At 42.9% G+C, this 24,747-nt stretch overlaps 1 protein-coding gene across 1 annotated transcript in view; it reads right to left on the bottom strand.

Annotated features, from left to right (window-relative positions):
- The window catches only part of SEMA3A (semaphorin 3A), a 221,023-nt gene that overhangs the window by 95,060 nt on the left and 101,216 nt on the right, over positions 1-24,747 (bottom strand). Inside the window, exon 5 of the mRNA XM_074984169.1 lies at positions 482-575. Within this exon, the coding sequence (XP_074840270.1) occupies positions 482-575 (94 nt within the window). The remainder of the gene's footprint in view (positions 1-481; positions 576-24,747) is intronic.

The following is a 24,747-nucleotide window of genomic DNA, read 5'->3' as shown; positions in this document are numbered from 1 at the left end:
TATGTGTAATTTCCCGAGTGTCTCTTGCTCCCACTGATTTTAGGTGAAATTAAGAACGTGTAGTTACTTGCCACCTTAAGCTCCTTAATGGTGAAACAAACAAAAACAACTGATATTTGAGGCATTCGTTATATCGTCATCTGCTAATTAATCAACCTGGAAGGATTTTAACATAGAACCCCCTTCCCCAAAACAACAACAATAAGCCCGCTATCACTGAGAAATAGAGTGAATGGGAAAAAAGTAGCAAACTTAAATATTAGGGCATAAATTTTCCTGGAATAACCTCTTGCCCACAAAAGTTTATGCCCAAATAAATCTATTGGTCTGTAAGGTACCACAGGACTCCGTGGTTATTGTTTTGTTTTTTGTGCTTGTTTTTCTTCTAGACACAGACTAACATGACCACCCCCTGATACTTGTAGCAAACTTGTTGATCTGTATGGAGAAAATAGGTCTTGTTTTCCACTACCATACATACCTATTAAAAGAGACGCTGTCAGCAATTTGGGATCATAGGGGCTTTTCCCACGTCCATTTTCAAAATGAGAATCCTCCAGTTTAAAAATGTTGTCCTGTCGAGGAAAAGAAAAAAGCAATACAATTATCTGACAAAATGACACTAGTACTGAATCTGATTCAATACAGTGTTGCATCCAAGATAACTTTAGAGGGCCAAATCCTTAGCTGAAGCAAACTGGCATAGGACCAGAGAGGTCAATGAAGCTACAACTGTCTGCAACAGCAAAGAATGTGGTCAAGCTTGTTTGTCTTACATCAGTAGAAAAATCACTCAGGCAACTCCTGAGCTCCAGTCTAGTTTTTATATGTATCTAATAACTGTAATAATCTTTCAGTGGGAGTATGCCTGAGAAAGGTCTGAGTAAAGATCTTGGTGTTTGAACTTTTGTTTGGGGAAGAGAAAAAGGTGAAGCATGTTTCTCTGCTCATGACAGCAACATTTCCAAAGAGAAATTGTACCATAAATTGCAGTGTTGCATCCTCTTCCAGCTAACTTGGGCTTTTAACAACTAGCATTTCTCTTATCACAGATGCACTTCATTCCTGTTATTAGTAGTCATTTTCTTTCAGGACATTGCAGTGCATTCCTTCTAGTTCTGTGTGCTGAGCAAACAGCAAGATGAAATATAAATGAAATCAAATAAAATCTCAGCCAACTCTAAACAAATCCAGTGCAATAAATACAAAACAATGGGACTTCAGTATGTCTAGTTATTTTTCGTTGGCTCAGAGCCATATCTGTCAATCAAAATAAGCACAAAGTTTCTAGTTTATGTGCTGTGGACAAAATCCACATCTCCCATGTTAAAAAGAATAAGAAAAAATATATGCTGGGGATGGATTTCCTGCTCACCTGCACATGCCATGGAGTCTACTTACAGTTGGAGATTTCTGTAACTCCCTTTTTTTATCCCTTCCCCTCTCATTGGATTTATACTGAGGGGTCCTATTGTGTTAGGTGTCATACAGATGCATAGAAAGAAATAGTCCCTGATAAAATCCTTGGGTTCGAAGAGACTCTGGAGGTTATTAAGTTCAATCCCCTGATCAAAGCAGGACCTATCTCAACTAAATCATCCCAGCCAGTACTTTGTCAAGCTGGGGTTTATAACCTCTAGGGATGGAGATTCTACCACCTCTCTAGCTAATCTATTCCTGTGCTCAACCACCTTCCTAGTGAAATAGATTTTCCTAATATCCAGCCTAAACCTCTGCTACTGCAACTTGAGACCATTTTTCCTCTTGGTCATCAGTCAACCCTGAAAACAGCCTCTCCTCTCTCTCTCTCTCTCTCTGTAAAAAACCCTTCAGGTATCTGAAGGCTGCTATCAAATCCCCCCTCACTCTTCCCTTAGGTAGTTTAAATAAACCTAAATCCCTCAGCCACTCCTCATGAGTCAAGTATAGAACCACAGAGCTGGAAGGGACCTCAGGAGGTCATCTAGTCCAGCCCCCTGCTTCAAGCAGAATCAACCCCATTTAAGTCATCCCCACCAAGACCTTGTCAAGCCAGGACTTAAAAACCTCTAGGGGTGGATAATCCACCATCTCTCTAGGGAACTCATTCCAGTGCTTCACCACCCTCCCAGTGAAGTACTTTTTCTTAATACCCAACCTATTCCTCTCATTCTGTAACTTCAGACCATTGCTCCTTGTTCTGCTATCTGTCACCACTGAAAACAATTATGCTCCATCCTCTTTAGGGCTCCCCTTCAGGAAATTGAAAGCTGCTATTAAATTACCCCTCAGTCTTCTCTTCTGGAAACTAAATAAGCCCAAACCCGTCAGCTTCTCCTCATAGGTCATGTGCTCCAGCCGCTTAACCATTTTTATTGCCATCTGCTGAACCTACTCCAGCACATCCACACCATTTTTATACTGGGGAGCCCAAAACTGGACACAATATTCTAGATGTGGCCTCATCAGTACTGAATAGAGTGGAACAACCACTTCTCTAGAACTGCTCACAATGCTGCTTCTAATGCACGCTAATATGCCGTTAGCTTTCTTCACTACAAGGACACACTGTTGAATCATATCCAGCCTTTCATCCACCATAACCCATAACCCACTGTACTGCTACTTAGGCAGTCAGTCCCCAGCCTATAACAATGCTTGAGATTCTTCCACCCCCAGTGCAGGACTCTACACTTTTCCTTGCTGAACCACATCAGATATCCAGGTCACTCTGGATCCTATCTCTACCCTCCAACGTATGTGCCTCTCCCCCTAGTTTAGTGTTGCCTGCAAATTTGCTGAGGGTGCAATCCAGTCCCTCATCCAGGTCATTAATAAAGATGTTGAACAACACTGGCACCAGAACTGAGCCTTGGGGTACTCCGCTTGAAACCAACCTCCATCCAGATATTGAGCCATTGACTGCTACCTGTTGGGCCTGACCTTCGAGCCAGCTTTCTATCCATTTCATAGTCCCTGGATCCTATCCATGCTCCCTTAACTTATGGGCAAGAATGCTGTAGGAGACTGCATCAAAAGCTTTACTGGAGTCAAGGTATATCACATCCATGGACTTCCCCATGTCCACAGAGCCTGTTACCTCATCATAGGCTGATGGATTGCTTTTGATAGAATGACAACCTGCCTCCATATTTTCCTCCCATCTTCCCTTTCTCATCACCTTCATTCACACTTTTTCATTTACCTGGGCATCTCCCAACTCTGCACTTTCTCTTTTGCTATCCCCCTGTCTCTGTGTGTCCTCTGTGATCTCATGCATCACGACATCTCTATCCTCTCCTTCAACCTCTCCTTTTTTGTTTAGTTTTCAAACAATGATCTTCAACCCACCACTCCAACTCTATTTCCTGACTTTGCTCCCTCAAATCACTAACTGTAGTGTATTAATTTACAAAAAATTAAAACTTGGTTTGAACTTTACTTGCCCGCCCCAAATCTAGTTCTTGCATAATAAATTAAAGGAATAAGTAGATGACATTATTAGTACCGCACAATAATAATAGAAAATAGCATTAATGCTATAAGCCATTTTTAATAAAATTTTATTATCAATATACATTTTCATGGCATTATTCTTTCATAATGTAAATAATTGCTCAGCCTATACCCCGATAATATTACAAAGTTAGTGTCATGACAGTTTTAATATCATCCCAATGTAATCCAGTGTGCCATTACAAGACAAATGAGAAACAGATGCGGAGAATTATTCAATAGCTGAAGGCCCTCATTTTAGATTCTATTGCAGTGGTTTGATGATACTGTAATTCTACTAATAATCATTCATAACTGGTCTAACGGAGTGGAAAATCTGGCTAATGGGATGTACAGATGATACAGCCTGCTCTTGGCTTTGGGGGGAATAACCTCTTCAAATAAGATGGAAAATGGAGAAATTCCACCATGTGATCACTTTGCAGTTTAAATTTCGTGTGAAGACATTAAGTTCCTGACTCTAATAATAAAATAATTAAATAATAAATAAATAAATACATACATACATACTAATAATGTGACCAATAAACTTTTACCATTATTAGTGTGAAAGCCTCTGGAAGCATGCTACTCTTGATGTGTTGCCCAAATACAGCTGTGTATAAATCAGAGAAAACTTCACCCCTTAGAATAAACAAGCAAGCAATAAACAGCAAATCATTAAGAAGATCTTGCGTGCACACTTAAATAAGAGGAAGAAGGATTAAAAAGGAATCTTGCTAGAAACAATGACTTGGGTATATGCTTCTATTTTTTTTGGTTTTTAGATACCAATTCTGCCCTCAGAGGAGCTTATCAGTAGGAAACTGGTATCATCACACTGGCATCTGAAGTCAAATTTCATCTGTAAAGGTTTTACAAAAATGTGCACATGATCATTTTTAAAAATGATGGCCATAGATCCAAAATGGAACATCAATTCAAATAATAAATAAAGGCTTTGGGAGAGGCAGTATGCAAACTATTTGCCCTTGGAAACAATGCTTGAATGCATAATTCAAAAGCCTCTTGGGATTTAGAATCTGAATGCAAAGCATCAAGTCTTAATGAATAAGCAAGTCCCCTATCCAAAAATAGCAAGAAGTACAAAGACTAGCATTCAAAAAAAAGCAGACCTGGCACAGGGACTTGTATGAAGATCAAACTGGGCACAAGGACAAATAAAAATCAGATTTCAAAGAAAGGCATTGAAAGCAGAGCTGCTGACAGAATTGTGGAAGAAATTTGGAGGGTGGCTCTGGGGTCCCCAAAAGGAATGGGGCTTTGGGAAAAAGGGACAGAGTTGGGGGCTAGCTTCTTCAACCCAGCCCTTCAGTAATGCCCAGCTGTTGCCATGCCTGGTGGTAATTTAAAGGGTTTAGGACTCTGGCCATTGTCACAATTGCAGCAGCAGCAGCAGCAATGGCAGCTGGGAAGCCTGAACCCCTTTATATCCCCTGGCCTCAGGGTAGTTGTCCTTTTTGCCTCCCTCTGACCGGTTGATGGCACTGATTGTAACCAAATGACCTATGAAGCTTATTCTCATTTACAGTCAGCCCTAACTAGGCTCTGCAAAAGGAAAGATGCTTAAAAAGGGAGGGAAATGTAATGCGTTCCCACTTTATTGCCCCTGCATGTCTTTAGTGTAAATGAAATTCTACCCCCACTATATTGAATACAGTAAACCCTTGAGATACATGCAATCAAGTTGTGCGTGTCTTAGGTTAACATGACTGCCACCCCTGACAGGAGTGGGAAACCTCTCCTGTCACAGGCGGCAGCCACAACTGCCGTACCAGACAGAAGTGAGGAAACCACTCCTGAGAGGGACAGCAGCCTGATTTGCAGCTGCCTCCCTGTGACAGGAGTGGTTTCCTGTTGGGCAGCAGCCGTGGGTCAGATCGTGTTAGGGATGGCAGCCTGACTCATGGCAGCCACTCTGACAGGAAACTGCTCCTGTCAGGAGAAGCAGAAGCAAGGCAGGTTGCTGCCACTGACAAGAGGACTTCACTAGAGTGGCAGGGAGTTGGGAACCAGGCAGCAGCCTGGCTCCTGGCTTTCCTCCACTTGCAGAGCTGGGAAACTGAGCAGGGCAGTAGTGCTGGTTGGTTTCCTGGCTCCAAGAAGTGGATTGGAGCTGGAAGCTAGGCTGCCTCTGGTTCCTGGCTCCCCGTCCCTGGCAGGAGCCAGGAAATGGCTTAGTTTTCCCTCTCTGGAAGTGGAAGGGAGCTGGGAGCCAGACTGCTGCCTGGTTTCCAGCTACCCACAACTTGCAGGACCCAGGAAACTCACCAGTTGGTCAGTTTCCTGGGTCCCACTTGGGAGATGGCCCAGCTCCCTACCACTCTTGGAGCCAGGAAATTGACCAGCCCTGCTGGGATGGTCAGTTTCCCAGCTCCTGCAAGCCCAGTGGAGCCAGGAACTAGGCTTCAGGCTGGTTCCTGACTCTTCTCAACTTGCACAAAAATTCGAGTTAGATGGGGATTGCAGAAATGCTACCCCCAGGTAACCCGAGGGTTCATTGTACACAATAGTTTCATTTATTTGCTATGTGAATTGTAAGATATAATGTTTTGTTTCTTATAAATTCCCCCATGTCATTCAAATCAATGCTGATGTAAAAGAGGGGAGGGAAAAGAATCTTTTCCTGAGATACAGAAGGCACAGAGTTTAGTCCTACTTGTATTTTCCCATTGACTTCAACTGAATAGGGATTGGGCTCTTGTCTTTTCTGCCTGTATTTGTCACAGATATCAAGTATATCACTGAGAGCAAACTTTTCAAAACCAGGTTCACACAGTTAGCCATTTAGGGCCAATTTTCAAAGCTAATAGGTGTCTAACAATCTAGATAAGGACTTACTAGCTCCCATTAATTTGAATGGGCATAAAGTTCCTAATCTGCTTCGGCATCTTTGAAAATCACATTAGGCATCTGTCCACATCTTTGAAAATGGCTTCGAAAATCTGGATCTTAGGATTTGATAGAATTTGGGCATGCAACTCCATTAGGGTCCTTTGAACACCCCAATTATAATTCAAGCATGATTTGTAGGCCCTGTAAATTGAAATGGGAACTCTTGCTAGTTAGCACCTCTGAGAATCAGGACACTTTTATTGAGGAGTGAATGTTCGAGACCCAGTTTTGAAACATTTGAGTTTAATTTATGGGTGGCTCAGATCCACTGTTTAGCCTACAAACACTCCTCTAGTGCCCAGGGTTGTTTGAGTCTTAATGATTTAACACTTACAAGGGATTTAAGCTGTGCAGAAGAATTGTGCTATTATATATAAATGCAAATTATGATGAAATTCATGTGATTCAAATGGGTTTTTCTGCAAACATTTGCCTTATTTGCTATTCATAATGTGTCATGCAATATGGGTTGTCTAAGTCACATGGTATGCTCCTGTTCCCTGGTTGGATGAAAAACCTTTTAAAACAGTTTGCCAATATCAATTAACAATAAAACAGTCTTGTTCGCACATAAATATCTTTGTTTGACTGTCAATACTTAGGCACTCACTGAATCTCTGTGCAACATAAGTAAACAAAGGACACCGGCATGATCAATCTGACCAATTGTTTGAAATCAAAATAAATGTTTGTGAACATTCGTTTCTGCAATATTTGGCAAGCAATAGCTGGCAGACTGATTTGAATGTCTTTCTGATCATGTTGTAGGTCAGTATGCAAACCTCACTCACTACCTGAACTACATTTCTGCCTAAATCCTGACTGTAGTAATGTCAACAAGAACCCTCTATTCTAAAGGAACAAAATGGCTATTGAAACTTTGCCAAGCATCACTATACATTTTTCTCTGCGCAAGATGACCTAGCAAAAATAGAGTGATCGGGGAAAAAAAAGCACAACATGAATGTCATGTTAACCTTCATTGATTAGTAAAGACACCCAATGATCCCATCTCAGTGGCATACCAGACATTAGATACCATCAAGAATATTGAACAGTTCTCAGGGACATGGAGAATTAGAATCCCTTTGAATAGCAACATTCTGGGGTGTCAAGTGCAATATATCACCTACATCACCGTCTGTCTGAAACAGAATGACCTCTGGAAACATAAGCACTATACAATGATTGTCTGTTCTAGCTGAGCTATTAAGTACACAGCATATGTAAGCAATAGGAAACACACTCCTAAAACCAAATTCATACAACTGAACTATACAGCTTAAAAGTCTCAGTTCTTTAAGTGATTCCCTCCCCAGCCTCCTTATTTTCCATAGTGCATTTAGAACCAGAATAATGAATTCCAATTGCTTTAGCAGATTCTACTACTATGTTAAATAAATTATTGGGCTATACTTTATTACATGATTGTGCTAGTCTTCTATGGTTATTTTTAGCAATCAAGACCACGGCTTTCCCTCTTTGTCTTCTGGATTTCCTGTATGTTATTAGACTGTGGTCAGGTCAGGCATCAGAGGAAATAACAGCAGTGTTAACTCGTAGACCCAGTGTTTTATGAATTACTGAATTAGTGATGTAATGGTTATAAATCTTGCCCAGTCTCAGTCTTGTCCCATTGTAAAAAAATGAAATTAACAAAAGCGTTGTTATATTCAAGCACCTTTCTTATGAGAAAAAAATTAGTTCTGGGTGAATATTTGTAAAAATAGTTCTTATAATTCGGCTTCAGTTTAGAAAGAAAAAAATCGGCAATTGTGCTAGGGAATTTTCACATCTGATTTGGAACACACACACACACACACACACACACACTAGCAATCACACATTTATATAGAGAACACCAGGGGTAATCAGGAAAGCAAAAGCACAACTGGAATTGCAGCTAGCGAGGAATGCGAAGGGCAACAAGACAGGTTTCTACAGGCATGTTAACAATAAAAGGGTTATCAGGGAGGGTGTGTTGCCATTACTGGATGAGGGAGGTAAGCTGGTGACAGATGATGTGGGAAAGGCGGAATTTTTTTTTTTTTCCGCCTTAGTCTTCACAGCCAAGGTCAGCTCCCTCACTATGGCATTAGGCAATGTAGTATGGGAAGGAGGTGGGCAGCCCTCAGTGGGGAAAGAATGAGTTAAGAGTTATTTAGAAAAGCTAGAACCAGACAAATCCATGGGTCTGGATTTAATGCATACAAGGGAACTGAGGGAATCAGCAGATGTCATTGCAGAACCTTTGGATATTACCTTTGAAAACTCATGGAGATCGAGAGAGGTCCCGGATGATTGGAAAAAGACAAATGTAGTGCACATCTCTAAAAAATGAAAGGAGGACAATCCAGGGAATTATAGACTGGTCAGCCTTTCCTCAGTCCCTGGAAATATCATGGAGCGGATCCTCAAGGAATCTGTTGTGGAGCACTTGGAAGAGGGCAAAGTGGTTACAAGTAATCAACATGGATTGACCAAGGGCAAATCATGCCTCACCAATCTGATTAGATTCTATGATGAGGTAACTGGCTCTGTAAACATGGGGAAGTAAATGGATGTGACATACCTTCACTTTAGCAAAGCTTTTGATACAGTCTCCCACAACATTCTTGCCCATCAGTTAAGGAAGTGTGGACTGGATACATGTGCTGTAAGATGCAGAGAAAGCTGGCTTGATGGACAGCCCCAACAGGTAGGTGGTCAATGGCCCAGTGTCAGGCTGGTGGTCAATTTCAAGTGGAATGCCCCAAGGATAGGTTCTAGGGCAAGTACTGTTCAACATCTTATTAATGTCCTAGATGAGGGGATGTATTGCTCCTTCATCAAATTTGCAGATGACACTTAACTAGGGGGTCAGACAGATACATTGGAAGATAGGGATAGGGTCCAGAATGACCGAGACAAATTGGAGGATAGGGCCAAAAGAAATCTGAAGAAGTTCAACAAGGAGAAGTTCAGTGTCCTGCACTTGGGACAGAAGAATCTCAAGCACTGTTACAGGCTAGGGACCAACTGGCTAAGTTGCAGTGCAGCAGAAAAGGACTGGGGGATTACAGTGGATGAGATGCTGGATATGAGTCAACAGTATGCTCTTGTAGCGAAGAAGGCTAATAGCATATTGGGGTGCATTAGGAGAAGCATTTTCAGCAGATCTAGAGAAGTTATTATGCCCCTCTACTCGGCATCTGGAGTATTGTGTGCAGTTCTGAGCCCCCCCCCCTAGTATAGAAAGGATGTGGACGCATTGAGAAGGTTCAGCTGAGGGCAATGAATATGATTAAGGGTCTGAAGCAAATGACTTATGAGGACAGGCTGAGAGATTTAGGCTTATTTAGTTTGCAGAAGAGAAGATGGGTTATTTGATAATAGACTTCAACTTCCCAAAAGGGGGCTCTAAAGAGGATGGAAAGAGAGTGTTCTCAATGGTGGCAGATGACAGAACGAGGAGCAATGGTCTGGAGTTACAGAGGGAGAGGTGTAGGTTGAATGTTAGGAAAAACTATTTCATCGGGAGGGTAGTGAAGAACTGGAATGTGTTCCTGAGAGAGGTGGTGGAATCTCCATCCATAGTGCTTTTTAAGTCCCAGCTTGACATAATCAAGGCTGGGATGATTATGCTGGGGTGGCCCCCGGCTTTAGGCAGGGGGCTGGAACAGATGATCTCCTGAGGTCCTTTCCAGCCCTAGAATTCTGAGATTCTATGATATAACAATATGCAGACAGAGCTTAAGGTGAGTTGGCATCTGGCAAGCTTTTCAAGCATGGCTAGTGATTGAACACATCTCAACTAGAGGTCTCCTGAAGGGTTCTGATTTTCAGAAAGTTCTTAGCTTCCTCTGAAATCAGGCACATTTCAAGAGGGGCTATCTGAACACTTTAAAATTGAGGCACCCAAAACCATTAGCCATATGTCTCCATTATGTTTAGCCTGTCTGCTTCATTCCTATTCTTAAATTACATGGTATAAAGGAGAAAATTCTGAACTACCAGCAAAAGTGAGGACCAATTAGATCAACTGCTAGCCTGCCTGGTGAACCTGAAGCCCAGTCTGTCAATAGAAAGGTGCCTACGTAGATTTTTGCTTACAGAGCACTGTCAAGAGAGATGTTTACACCTGAGTAGAAAGAGGTATAATGCTGCCAGGGGATGTGCTGGGTTTTGTCGACAAGCTGTCACTAAGTGCATTTACTGTGCAGACGCTCATGGTTTTTATTTTATTTATTTATTTTTTTTTGGCAAAAGCTCAGATTTGTCCAAAAAAAACTGCTCATGTAGACATGGCCATTGTGTCTCAAGGTCAATGTCTGAAAATACTGGGATAACATAACTTACTTAACTGAAATAACAGTTGAGAAAATCAACTGGTTGAGAGGGCTGGTATGCAAGACACCTTGGCTAACGTCTACACTAGGACACAACGTTGAAGTAGCCTATTTCGAAGTAAAAATATCAAAATAGGCTACTTCGAAACATATTGTCCACACATCCTCTGGGGCTGCTGCTGTCAATGTTCAACACTGAAATAGCAACAGGGAACGTCGAAAGGAGCTGCCCTGGAAGGAAACGCAGAGCGTTCACACACACGCACACTCCCCATCGACATAAAGGGCTAAGAAAGCCCACGGATGGGGTCACAGGGTGGTCTAGCCCTTCTGGGGCAACAGCAAGCAGCTCCTTTAAAGGGTCCCCCCAGACACACCCAGCCTGCACAGCACAAGGTCTGCAGAGCACTAGCCACATTCTCGCAGACCCATGGACCCCCAGCAGCAGCAGCATGTGGAAGCCTTCCAGGTAGTCACCCAGGGAGCAAGCGTCCTGCTAGGTGCTGCATGGGAGGCCGCCCAGCAGCTCCTGGAAGGGGGGGCCCCCCAGGGGGCAGATGGGGATGCCCCTGACCACTGGGCTACCCTGTTCCTCCCCTGCTGGGTGCTCCGCCAACTCTGGAGCCACCCCTCTAGCTCCGAGTGGTGGCAGCAGCTGGTCATGGAGGAGTGGGATGACACGTGGCTGTGGAACTTCTGCGTGCACCAGCAGACCTTCCTGGAGCTCTGCCAGTGGCTCACCCCCGCACTGAGGCACCAGGACACCCAGATGCCGCATGCCCTCCCCATCGAGAAGAGGGTTGCAATAGCTGTCTGGAAGCTGGCCACTCCAGACAGCTACTGCTGTTTGGGACACCAGTTTGAAGTGGGAAAGGCCACTTTATGGGACATCGTCATGGAGCTAAGGGAGCCTGGGCATGCACCCACTGGAGGGCAGGGGTGGGGAGAGTCCAGGTGTGTGTCTGGGGATGGAGGGGTGCCAGGGAGGGAGGGGCTGGGGGAGGGGCCTGGGGCACTCTGAACACCCTCACTGGTGCTTGTGTTCCCTCCCCACACGTGGTCCGAGTGCCCAATGCCATGCTGCTCCAGAGGGTCGTCTGAGTCGGGGACCTGGACGCAGCTTTCACCAGATTTGCTGCCATGGGGTTCCTGAACTGCTTCGGGGCCCTGGATGGAACCCACATCCCCATTCACACCCCGGACCACAGCGGGGGAATATCCATCAACCAGAGGGGCTACCACTCCATGTTCCTGGTGGACAGCCGAGGCCACTTCCAGGATGTCAACATGGGCTGGCCAGGATGTGCACATGACACCCATGTTTTTAGGAACTTGGGCCTGTGCCGCCGGCTGGAGGCAGGGACCTACATTCCCCAGAGGGAGATCCCTCTGGGGACACCACCGTGTCCCTCTGCCTTGTGGCGGATGTGGCCTACCCCCTCCAGCCCTGGCTCATGTGCCCATACACCAGCCACTTCACTGCCAGCCAGAAGTGGTTCAATGCCCAGCTGAACCACACCCACCAGGCGGTGGAGAGGACCTTTGGCCACCTGAAGGGCTGATGGTGGCGCCTCCTTGCCCACCTGGACTTCGGCCTCCAGAATATCCCCCAGGTTGTGGGTGCGTGCTGCATGCTCCACAAAATTGTTGAGAGCAAGGGGGAGGCCTTTGTCTAGGGGTGGGCAGTCAACGTCAGCATGGGCTTCCCTCAGCCAGCTGCTGCACCCAGTCGCCAGGCCCACCATGAGGGGGTATGGGTCCATGAGGCCCTGCACGCCCATTTTGATCAGAGAGACCCGAGTACCTCCCTGGCCTTCCCCAGAGCCCACCCCCCACACTGCCCCCACACCAGCCCCCCAACAAGCACATCTCAGATTATTTGGAAAATAAAACTGTGGATTATTGAAAACTGATAAACTGTCTCATGTGCACAACAAAAACTGGAACCAAAATACAAAAGGGGACAACTATATACAAATGCGGGGCCAGTGGATGGCTCGGCTGTCAGCTCATTAATCTGGGGTGGGTGTAGGGGGACATGACCCCCAGCGGGTACAGGTTGCACCCCCCCCCCCCATCCATGGTCCCTGGAGCACCTGACTGGGGGGCCAGGAGGACTGGCAGGTACGGCCAGGATGCCTCCACCGGCCGGTCTTCAGCCCCCATGGGGTCTGGTCCTAGGGGGGCTGGCAGGCGTCGCAGCAGGTGGAGTGGCAGGCAATGAGGCAGGCGCTGCAGTAGGTTGGGCGGCAGACGAGGCAGGCTACTTTGAAGTAGTCAGGTAGTGTAGACGTAACCCCTTGTGAATGAAATTCACAACTTTAAATTTGAATATCTTGCAATGATAACTTATCTCCAATGTTCATTCCCTGCAGAGAGTTCTCATATGAAGCCACCCAGTTATATCATGGTGTAGTTTTACCTTTCTTTATAATGGAAGAATAATGTCTCCCCACACATTAAAAACTAGTATTGCATAAGAGAAAAATACCTTTCAAAAGAATAATTGTATTGTGCTCCTGGAGACATAAGCAGTGGTAGACATAATTATCTCTCTCTCTCTCTCTCTCTGTGACAAGTTACAATTACCCCTCACAGTGGTATTTTTAACTACAATGCATTTGAGTAGCTCAAGGATTTTTTTTCCCCCCCAATAGCTGTTATAAAGATTTTTTTCTTTGTGAAACCAAAACATTAAGGACACAAAACAAAAAAGCAGTCCAGTAGCACTTTAAAAACTAACTGCTTTTTTGTTTTGGTACTATAGAGACTAGCACGGCTCTCTCCGTCATTAAGGACACAGAAACAGATGCCTTTAACATGCTTGATTCAATGTAGAGAAAAACAAAGTTCACATTCACCTGTATTTCCGATATTCTTGACTGCCCCATACACACAAGCTCATTTTAAGGTTGGCAAAAACGTGCATTATCCATTCTGTACATTCCCCCTCCCACACACAGAACAATCCACAGAATCAGCTGATCAGATCAATATCGACCAAATTATTCCCTATACCAACATGTGTAGATGCAATGTTTTAGAATTGGGAACCCGTACATGTTTCATGAGCCATAGGTCAGGTCTCTGCAAGCACTTGCTTCAGCTAAGCAAAGCATGATAGCTAAATCCAATTATTTTATCAAAAACTTCTTCAATACAGAGATTTTTTTTCTATTAAAGCCTACAGTTTCCAGAGTAATTTTTTAACTCTGTTACACCTTTATAGAACACACATAAGATTAGAGGAAGGGCTCAGTGGTTACGGCATTGACCTGGTAAGCCCATAGTTGTGAGCTCAATCCTTGAGGAGATCTTTTGAAGATCTTCAGCAGGTTTGATTTGAAAAAAGGGTCAGAGATGGGGAGAGGTCCTGCTATGAGTGCAGGGGACTGGACTCAATCACCTCTCCAGGTCCCTTCCAGTTCTATGTAATGTATATATTTCTTTGTTTACAAATGATATCATCCCTATCAAATTGCAGAATGCATTTTTTTATAAGGACAACATGGAGCAGGATGGTTTGAAGCTTAACTGCTCCACATTTACCTTTACCCATTGTGGGATAGCCAAGGTGATTAGTGAGGCAAAACAGGATGAATCCTTGTGTTTAAAAGAGTATGAAGACTTCAGTGATGGCTGGGCCAAATTCCATACCATCCAAAGTGGGATAAGATCCTTGTGTCCTTCCTCCCCTTTTATAGTTATGTGGGTGCCAGGCACAGTCTGATCCCAAAGCCAGCTGAAGTCAGTAGAAAGGGTTTAATCAGGTCCAGTGAGCTATGGATGAATCGCCTCCTAGACCTTTGCCATGTTTACATGTAAAACAGTTGCTCTTTCTCATCACCAGTTTACAAGGCTTTTACTTATTGCAGGTCACTCCTGAACCTGCACCGATGACATAATGCTCCTGCTTTTTGTCATCATTATATCTAATGGTAATAAACAGGAAAAAAACTAACAGCATCTGTGTTACCATTCCACACTGTATGTGTTTTAAAAACCTCACATTGAAATGTAAGCTTCACTTCAGTGTCTGCAGAGATCACAAAAACGGTCATAGTAGTAATAGTTTAGTCCTAGTTAGCTGTTGACCACTGAAATACATATTTACACTTAAATATATATACGACACACCTACAAATGAACAGTTCTTAGTCTTGAAATACTGAGCACCTTGACCTCTGCCACAAATCTGCTGTCTGTGAACAATAGACAATTTAGTCAAGAGGCCAGGAGAGCTGCAGAAATGTAACTGAAAGAAGAGTTTGGTGTTCTGTGCATACTGAACAGTCCACTTTCTGTTTGCATAGTTCCATCAAAATGCCATATAAACGTTGGGAATTGTTCCAAAGTCATCCTTCTCTTCGCTTTACAGATATATTATTTGTTAACTATAAACTTGCTCTCGGGTACAGTGACAAGTTTAACTGGTTGTATTAGTCAGGTGGAAACAAATTTTGCCATTTGGTTTATTTATTCAGGTCTGTTTAGAACATCTGTGAGGTTATCTTGCTAAGGTTTCTGTCAACTCAGGTGTAAACATGTCAATGGTATGAGGTGACTGTGGTGTTAGAGGAACCTTCTCAGTTTTGCTGATATGCTTTCTTTATACTTAAACACTGCTAACCTACAATTGGGAAGAGAGACATAAGAAAACCATAAATAGAAAACACAATTTTTGGGAATACATTGTCCATAAATTTCTTTCTTGTTGAAAAATACTCCTTTAGTGCAGGGAAGAATTTACCGAAGAGGTACCTGCACTTGCAGGGATAACCTTGATTTACAGGGATTATTTATGCCCTCTATCCATGCCCACTGAGTTCTCTTCTCTTTTTTTCTCCCTGAAATGACCAGTGCATGTGCCAGTGGTATCCAGAAAGTACTGAATATCCATGAAGTGATCATATTTAGTCACTTTGACCAGAGTTGAATATGAAGCAGCAAAACAGATGCCAAAATCTTCCTAGCCAATTTCCTGTCCCAGAAAGTAGCTATTGTTACTGTACTCTTTTTTTTTAAGCAGAAGGCATAAAAGGTCATTTATAGGACTCAGCATGAGGATGACTGCATCATGTGAGATGTAGAGGGGTAAGTTTTCAAATTATCCTCATGGACATTTATGACTGATTAATTTAGTGGAGATTCACAGTACTGCATTACACTGTTTCTTTTTCCGTCTCGCTGTCCAACATTTATTTAAATAATATAATCTAACGTATGGGGGGAGATGCTGGGGTTGGGAGAGAAGAAGAACCAAAACATAACTATTTCCCATAATTGTTCTTTGATGGTTTATCAAGCTGCAAGGATCCACCCAGCTTTTGTTTTCGGACAGTTGACACAGATGTCACTGGGTGCAGCAGAACTGAAAATAGAAGTTAAATTAATCAAATAAAAACATTAATGACCACTGGATAAGTAAAGGAAACAAACATCCAGGAAGTCCATCCCCTTTAATTAGCTCTCTCTCACCTACTTGATACATCCCCGTATTCTTCTACTCTCTATTTTGTCATGCAAATAAACCACTGTATTTTAAACATTTTATACTCTATGGCAATTGCCTTACTTGACACTATATGCCTTGTATTTTCCTTTCCTTAATGAAATCTCTCCAAATTAAATAGTTTGACTTTATTTCCATATTGTCTGGATTCTGTCTCCTGTTGTTTTTAAAGCACCTTCCACCATTGGAAAGTTTACATCCTTCCACTAAGTCAAACTATTTTCTAACTATCATTCATTTCAATGTCTAACATTTTGGACAAAACTCTTGAATGCAGCATCAATAAATTGTGGAGATGCCCAGCTAGTGTAAACTGCCAAAATTCCACAGATTAAATATGACACCAGCTGACAATCTGCCTCCATATAGAATCATTTATACAGTACACCTTTGATTTAATGGACTAATGGTGGGAAGGGGTGTCCTTTATATCTCAATCTGCAGGACTGGAGGCACCTTGCAAGGCACACTTGGGAGTGTTCTGTTCAAGACCTGGGAGGAACGCAGCAGACTCAGGAGAGAAAGCTAGGCTGTGGCAGCCCCAGTGGCCCCAGACACTCCTGGGGTCCACCCATGATAGCAGCTCCAGCAGCTCTTCCAACCATAGCAGCTCAGGTGAGTTGTTGGTATTTATTTGGGGGTGGGTGGAAGCTGGCAGACGGAGTCCATTGTTTCCGAAGTCCATTATATCAGAGTCCATTAAATTGAGGGTTTAGTGTACAAGAACTTTGGAACTGCTGCTCTGAATCAGACCAGTGTTGCCTGTGGAGCAGTAACCTGTCTTTTGGGAGCGGCTAACCCCACATGATTCAGGGGGAGATAAATGAATCCTTGCAGCTGAAAGTAATGGAATACCTGTCCTAATTTCAGAAAACCCACATCACTGAGCAACTGACTGATACCCTGATGCATTAGTGTTTATATCCTTTACGTAGTTTAATGTTAAAAATATAGTTGTGGATGTTCTCATTGTCCTTATAAATGCCTCATCCTTTGGGAGTCTTTAAGCTGTTGGCTTCAATTTACTGTAATTGAGTTGTTTACTGTCCAATTTTCTGTCCGATTTCATGTTAGGCCCATCCTTTTGACTCATGGGCCTAACACAGAGATCATGCAAACAGAAGTGAAGGCAGTATATTAAATTGGGGGGTGGTTAACTACCATACAGAAGAGGAGGAGGAAGCTTGAAGTAGTAACAAGAAAAGCAACCAATAAAGGAGCATTGTTTTATCCTAGATCTTCTTTCATTATGCTTTATCCAGGCTACGTTTACACTTGTGATTGCACTGCAGTGTAGAGGTATCTGCACCCTGTTTTCTCCAGATGTGGGGGGGGAGGTACAAGAGGCCCCAAATCCAGATTTCTGTCAGGGTTCAGACAAAAACATGGCCAGCAGCAGCCTTTCAGCACTGTGCAGGAGGGAAGGGACAGAAGTTGTTTCCAGACACAGGAGGTAGGACTGTGAAGCAGGGATGACTTGGTCCGTGTTTTTGCAGGGATTCCTTTGTCCCTCAGTCTTGAGCTTTCCATGGCTACCAGCCCAGCTGAAAGCCATTGTAGGAGCAAGGAACTTGCTAGCTGGTGGTGAGCTGAATGGTCTGAACAAGGGCTGGTTCTCTGTGCAGGGCTGGGAGCATCCTGCTCCCAGCTGAGGGGGCTCTGGAGGAGCAGAAGAGCTGATGGGCTGAAGGGGAACAGCAGAGAGGGGATAATAAGGTGGGAAGCATGTAAAGAATGGATGGATGGGCAGGCAGCAGCAACAACACAACCAGCCACTGCCTGCCCGCACTTACTAGACACCAGCTGCAAGCAGGGAGTGCTGGTTGGAAATGGGACAGGGTCATGGGGGCCTGCGAGACAAGAGGAGGCAAACAGGAGGGATTGAAGGCTGGCAAGAAGGTATCTGGCCAGCAGTAAGATGAACTGGTACTGATGGGAAGGTAGAGACAGAAAACAAAGCACAATGTGCCCATTTTTTTAGGAAAATTAGGAACACCTGCAAGAGTGCCTAAATTAAGGATGATCCCTTTAAAAACAGGGCATCTGGTTGCTCCAGAGAGGGCTCTCTGAGTACTTAATTATTCCAGCCTCCAGGAGTGGCAGCAGCTGCCAGCAGGAGAAGCTATTCCACTGACCTAATGCTTTCATCTTAAAGTATGTCACTCAGGGGAATGACTAATTTACACCCCCGAACAATATAATGTATAGAGATGTAAGTGGTAGAGAAATGCACTTTACACAGTCTGGCTGGTAGTTTTTCCTCCTGCAGTCCTCTCCCTCCTGTCATTGCAGCCTAGCATTCATACCGATTTGCTGTCATTTACACCCACTTTCCAAGCAATAACTTAGTGTCTCTCCTATATCCTATATGCACTTGGCCCATTGTATTAGAAAACAGTATGTGAGGGGAAACTTTATCAAATGTTTGTTGAACATTGGCACATATATGTGCTTTTTTACAGTCCAAGCATGTAAGTCTGTAGGTGAAAACCCACTTGTGTAGGAGTCTAGGTAGCAAAAACTGATGTAGATTTTGGGTTACCATGGTCTTTAGTGGAATAAGAGTTTGTCTACATTTCCTCAAGAAAAAAAAAAGATGTGTATTCAATAAACAGCAAGAGAAAAAGCACACACACACACACACGCACGCACGCACGCACGCAGACTAGAAGTAGCTACCTGTATCCAGGAGCTTTCTACACAGAACAGTCACATGGACCAAGGGGTGTCATTTCTACTGCATACTAATACACATTTTAAATTATTTATGTAGGCCCTTCTGCCATGCACCGAAGTCTCCCTCATGCACTTTACCATAGCATTGTTTGAAACAGATTGATCTTAAAGAGCACTAGGGAACATTACAGAGAGATTACACATTAAAATAAAATACTTCTCACTGCTAGGGAGACCATATCTTCCTGTCCCAAATACAGGACAGTGAGGTATGGGGGAAGGGACAGCTTCTCCCTGCTCCACCAAGCCCCAGGAAGGAAGCAGCAGCCACAGCGACTGGCCCTCCCTGGGAGCCCTGGGGAAGTGGTAGATGCTGGTCATACCCCGGCGCCCTGGGGAAGCAGCAGGCCCCAGCACTCCCTGCGAGCTCTGGGAAAGTGTCAGGGATGCGGCAGCTGCCCACGCTCCCCCAAGGCTCAGGGAAGTGACTCCTGAAGCAGCTGTGCAGGCGCAGTTGCTGGTAGAAAAGGTCAGCAGCAGGGAGGGCCCAAATACAGGACAATTAGTCCCTTTAAAAACAAAAAAGTAAGGATGCCTTTTTGACATCCCAAATACGACACCTTCCCACCTAATACAGGACGGATCATCACTTTACTCACAGCCCTATATACAAAAAGAAACCCCCACATACATTCCAAATTTTTGGACAGCTACATAAAGCTAAAAAAAATAATCCCTGAAAATGAACTTAATTACCCCCAGCCCAGAATCCTTATCTCTAATATTATCCTATAGTCTGAGGCCTCTTTTTGAATTAAGGTAATAAGCTAAACAGAAGGGATACACCTGGTCAAAACTGGAAAAGATCGTCCAGGACAGGGGATGATGATAATTGGTTGTCAATGGCCTATGCTCCAAAATGTAGGAATAGAAGAGGCTTACTATGCTTCTAATACATTTCAGTCCTTGAGAGCTTAACTTGATATTAAGCAGTTTCTGAAAATATTGTTTTTGCCATGTTGCCCTGTTAATTTCCTTTCAAACACGTAGCTCTATGTAGGCTCTATCTGAATTAGATGCACATTATTTGTTTGCCTTCAGAGAGTCAAACTTCTCATGGGCATCTTTGTTCTTATCAACACCATAATATCACCTCTGATCCTTGACTACTTTATTAAGAAAGGTGATCACAATCTTTGGCTGTTCTCCTCTTTCTTTCTGATTCCTATGGCCCTGATTTAGAAAGGTATAGAGCTTTCTGCTTCAAGGCTTAATCTCCACTATCCAGTTATCTAGTGTATTCAGTTACCTAAAGATCGCCTGGGAACAAAGGGAAAAACAGATTAACCCACATTTGTTTACTGTTGAGTTTCATGGTTTACACTAGAGCATCTCATGGTGGAAACAAGATAGACCTCTGCTCTGGCACAGTATAGTAATTTATATGTTCCTTTAGACCATTCAGTAGTGCAAGTGGGATTAATTTACGTTTAAGAGAAGACTCTTGCTTAAGTGCCTTGCTGAATCAGGGCCTAAGACAGGAGTAAGCAACCTCCGGCATTGTGACAAATGAGCTGATTTTCATCAGTATGCAAGACAGGAGCTAAGCCCCATCTCTCCTCCTCAGTGCAGCCTGGAGCTTACTCAAAGCCATGCTGCCTGTGAATTGACAAAAGGCCAGCTAATGTTACCAACCACCACGTAAATTAAGATTTAGAACTTTACCAGTTATTTATTAATGAAGCTGTTGTAAGTAGGACTATTAGTGACTTTAAAAAGTATCAACAGTGCTTGGACCATACATAGGGGTCAAAAGGTCAAATTTCAGCTCTCTGCCTTAGAAAGGTTGCTGACCCCTGGCCTCAGGTCTCTTTCCGGCAGAGAATTTAAGCATATGCTTAACTTCAAGTACAACTATTTTCATTGACATCAGACTTAAACATATGCTTCACTGCTCTGCCAGATTGCACCTAAGGGTCTGATCCTATACCCAATTAACCTCATGGAAGGTTTGTTGTTCTCTTCAGCAGTTCAAGATTTGACTTTATATAAAGATAGGATATTTTCAACAAAAATAAACGTGCCATTTACATTTTCTTTCTTTTGTCTTTTATTGCAATTTCAATTTTCTTCTTTAAAAATGTTTCAACCCTATTTACTGCCAGTTATTTGAACATTTTTTATGAACTGAAATATTCTCTGAAATTCAATATTCAGAGTCCCACTTCAACAATTTTGTTATTTAGGCTTATTTTATAGCTCTTCTGACCTGTATCTTTCTTATCAGATTTGCTGATACTTTTAAAAGCCTTCTGGTTATGGCAGAGATTAACTTTTACATCTCTTCTTTAAAGCCCTCTGACACACTGCTTTTTTAGAGTTACACATACATTTTGATTACATTTTCTTCAATTCTTCCTTTCTATAACCTACTTTGTATTCCAGGGCAAAATTATCAAGCTTTTGGGTAAAATACTCAAAATTGCTCAACATTTACAAGCTTAAATTCCATTTTCAAAATGACTTAACAAATTCAGTCTAATGGCTTGTCTACATAGTTGCACTAGTTTAATAAAAAGTGGGAATTCCAACAAAATTACTTAAACCTATGCAAGCTCCTGTAGGGATATTCTAGGTTTACTTTAAGAGTGACTTAATTCAGGTTAGTTTAAGGCAACTGAGAACAGATTTAAACTAGCCCAAAATAAGCCACTTAAACTAAAATAGTGTCCAAATAGGGGTTTGTGTCCACTTTAATTAGTCGCCTGTGAGGTGGCTTGCTAACAAACAGAGCAGAGTGAATAACCAACATTTTGGCTTATTGTTTGAACTGACAAACGAAAAAAAAAATCATCTTGAGCAGAGAAGACTTTTTTATTTTTTTAATTCTCAGCAAAACAAAAAAGGTTAGAAAAAAATCATTTGGGGTCAAGCAAACTTTTTAACTTCCTGTCCTTTTTTTCTTAAAGTAAATAGAATAGCAGAAAATCTTGAAACAAATTGTCTTGCACAAAATGAAAATTCTTTGTTTTAGAAATGCCAGGAGAAACTGCTTCAAATTTTTGATATTTTCCAGAATGAAGCCATATACACTAATAGTTTCAGTTGTCCAAATCTGCATTTTTCAATGTAAAAGAGTTTGCACAGCTCTAATGACAATGTTCAATCACTGAATAGCTTCTCTAGTCAAAATTCTCACTAATGCATCAATAGTTTGTTCTGTCTCCCTGTCCTGTGTAAAGTTAAACAGTTTTTTTAAAAGGTATTTGAATTATCCCTACAATAATTATTCTGCCTACTTGTTTTATCCTGAAAGCATCTTTGCATTTCCACATTAATGAGGTGCTCATTTCTTCTGCCTGCTTGCACTGAAAGCAGTATTAGTTTCATCTCTCTTTCAGTAAGATCTTGCACTCCTTATTTAGAAAAACTCCAGCTGTCTTCCAGGGTATTTATCCTTATTAAGGGGTCCAGGATTAGGCCCTTGGTGAGGAAACAACTGACTACTGGACTTTGTTTGCATATGCAGAAAAATCACAACCTGGAGTAATAAAAGCCAAGTCACGGAGAGTTATAATACATGAAGATGGACCTTAAAAGTCTAATGTATGCAGAAAAGTACACTTAAGCTGCGTCTACACGTGCACGCTACTTCGAAGTAGTGGCACCAACTTCGAAATAGCGCCCGTCGCGTCTACACGCGTCGGGCGCTATTTCGAAGTTAACTTCGACGTTAGGCGGCGAGACGTCGAAGTCGCTAACCTCATGAGGAGATAGGAATAGCGCCCTACTTCGACGTTGAACGTCGAAGTAGGGACTGTGTAGACGATCCGCGTCCCGCAACGTCGAAATTGCTGGGTCCTCCATGGCGGCCATCAGCTGGGGGGTTGAGAGATGATCTCTCTCCAGCCCCTGCGGGGCTCTATGGTCACCGTGGGCAGCAGCCCTTAGCCCAGGGCTTCTGGCTGCTTCTGCGGCAGCTGGGGATCTATGCTGCAGGCACAGGGTCTGCAACCAGTTGTCAGCTCTGTGGATCTTGTGTTGTGTAGTGCAACTGTGTCTGGGAGGGGCCCTTTAAGGGAGCGGCTTGCTGTTGAGTCTGCCCTGTGACCCTGTCTGCAGCTGTGCCTGGCATCCCTATTTCGATGTGTGCTACTTTGACGTGTAGACGTTCCCTCGCTGCGCCTATTTCGATGTTGGGCTGAGCAACATCGAAGTTGAACATCGACGTTGCTGGCCCTGGAGGACGTGTAGACGTTATTAATCGAAATAGACTATTTCGATGTTGGCTGCACGTGTAGACGTAGCCACAGTAACATAAAACCAGTCTCATATAGAAACAGCAAAATAACTTTAAACACCGCAACCAGCTATAATTAGACTGAAATATTTTGTATTTCACACACCCCTTGTCTGATCACTGGCACAATGAAAGACTTGGAGCAAGTTAAGGGGCAAAAGTATTATTGCAGAGGCACATATTTACTTCACTCAACACATGGTTTGTATTGTAGGTACAATCATTTTCTTTATGGTACCAGTTTTAATCTTGTAAATAAACGTTAGCTACAGAGAGTAATTTATTTTTAAACAAAGAATAAAATACTTACAGGTTTCAGTGTCAATCCCATGTGTCACACACCATGTTTGGGTGGAAGTGCAAAGAGAAAACAATAGAGATTTACTGCTTTGGAAAAAAATAATCAATGCCATTTGTCATTGAGATGTAAGATTTATTGGTTTAAGTGTTTTTTTTTTGTTTTTAAACAACAACAAGCAAAAATACAGCCAAACAAAAGAGCCTAGTGGAATGGAAAGCCTACCAGATCTTTGCAAGATTCACATCAAATGATTCCCTCCCAGTTCTCTGCTCAAATGTGGCTTCTAGCTCCAACATAATGCTGGGAGCGCAGTGAAGATTCTTCATTGTATCCAAGAAAAAGGTGAAACCTCGCAAACGGCAGTGTTAAAACGTGGAGTGACTCTCTGCCTTCAGAACACTGGTGCCATTGGCTCTAATTCATAATTTCCACAGCAGTTGGTGGGTGCAGATAGGTGAATTCATTTTAGAGTGACAAATTCTCTGGCCCTGGCAGTTTAGATGTACCTTGCTGCACTCACCCTCAATCTGTAGAAGCTCAACTCTTTTACACCTCCAGAGAAGGTGATCTTTGTGCCTCCAATGAATATTCAAAGGAGCTATGTCTCCATCCCATCCATGTAAGACCTCCCCAACTCCTGAATTTCACCTATAGTGCAGCTAATCTATTCCCAGTAATGCTGTGGGCAAAGCTTTCTGTTGGGTAGAAGAAGGGGCAGGTTCTGTGTTTCAATTTTACAGAGGCCATGATCCAGTGAAAGAATATGAATCCGATAGTAACTTTTCAATATGTGAATGTCCCCATTGACTGGATCAAGGCCTGGGTTGAAATGGCAAAGCTAATGGAAACTTTAGGTGTTATGATTATTTATTAAAATTAAGATTAAAATAATATTTATCATTTATAAAATACAAACGAAGATAAATATACAAAGACGTTTTTGTTGTTGGTTTCTCCAATACATAATAGGGTGTAAAAAGATAATGTCTGAAATCAGTTCTCCAGCCATCATAGAAATGGAAGAATCTATTTCTCTCACTGTTTTAATACTTTGCTGAGCCACTAGTGTAACACATCACCTTCCCATGTTAAGAGCTGGAGAGGAATGTTTATGCTCAGACCAACTATTTGTTCAACCTTTCCTGCTGTGGTTTATGTTAAGTGCAGAGGGAGGCATGGAGCTACTAAACTCTGCGCGAATCCTCCTGAGGCATCAGCTAGAGTTGCTCACAAAACCCTT

The sequence above is a fragment of the Carettochelys insculpta genome, chromosome 1 (genome assembly GCF_033958435.1).
Source record: "Carettochelys insculpta isolate YL-2023 chromosome 1, ASM3395843v1, whole genome shotgun sequence".
Classification (NCBI taxonomy): Eukaryota; Metazoa; Chordata; order Testudines; family Carettochelyidae; genus Carettochelys; species Carettochelys insculpta.
Note: the sequence above shows the minus strand (reverse complement) of the source record. Positions and strands in the feature narration are given on the sequence as shown.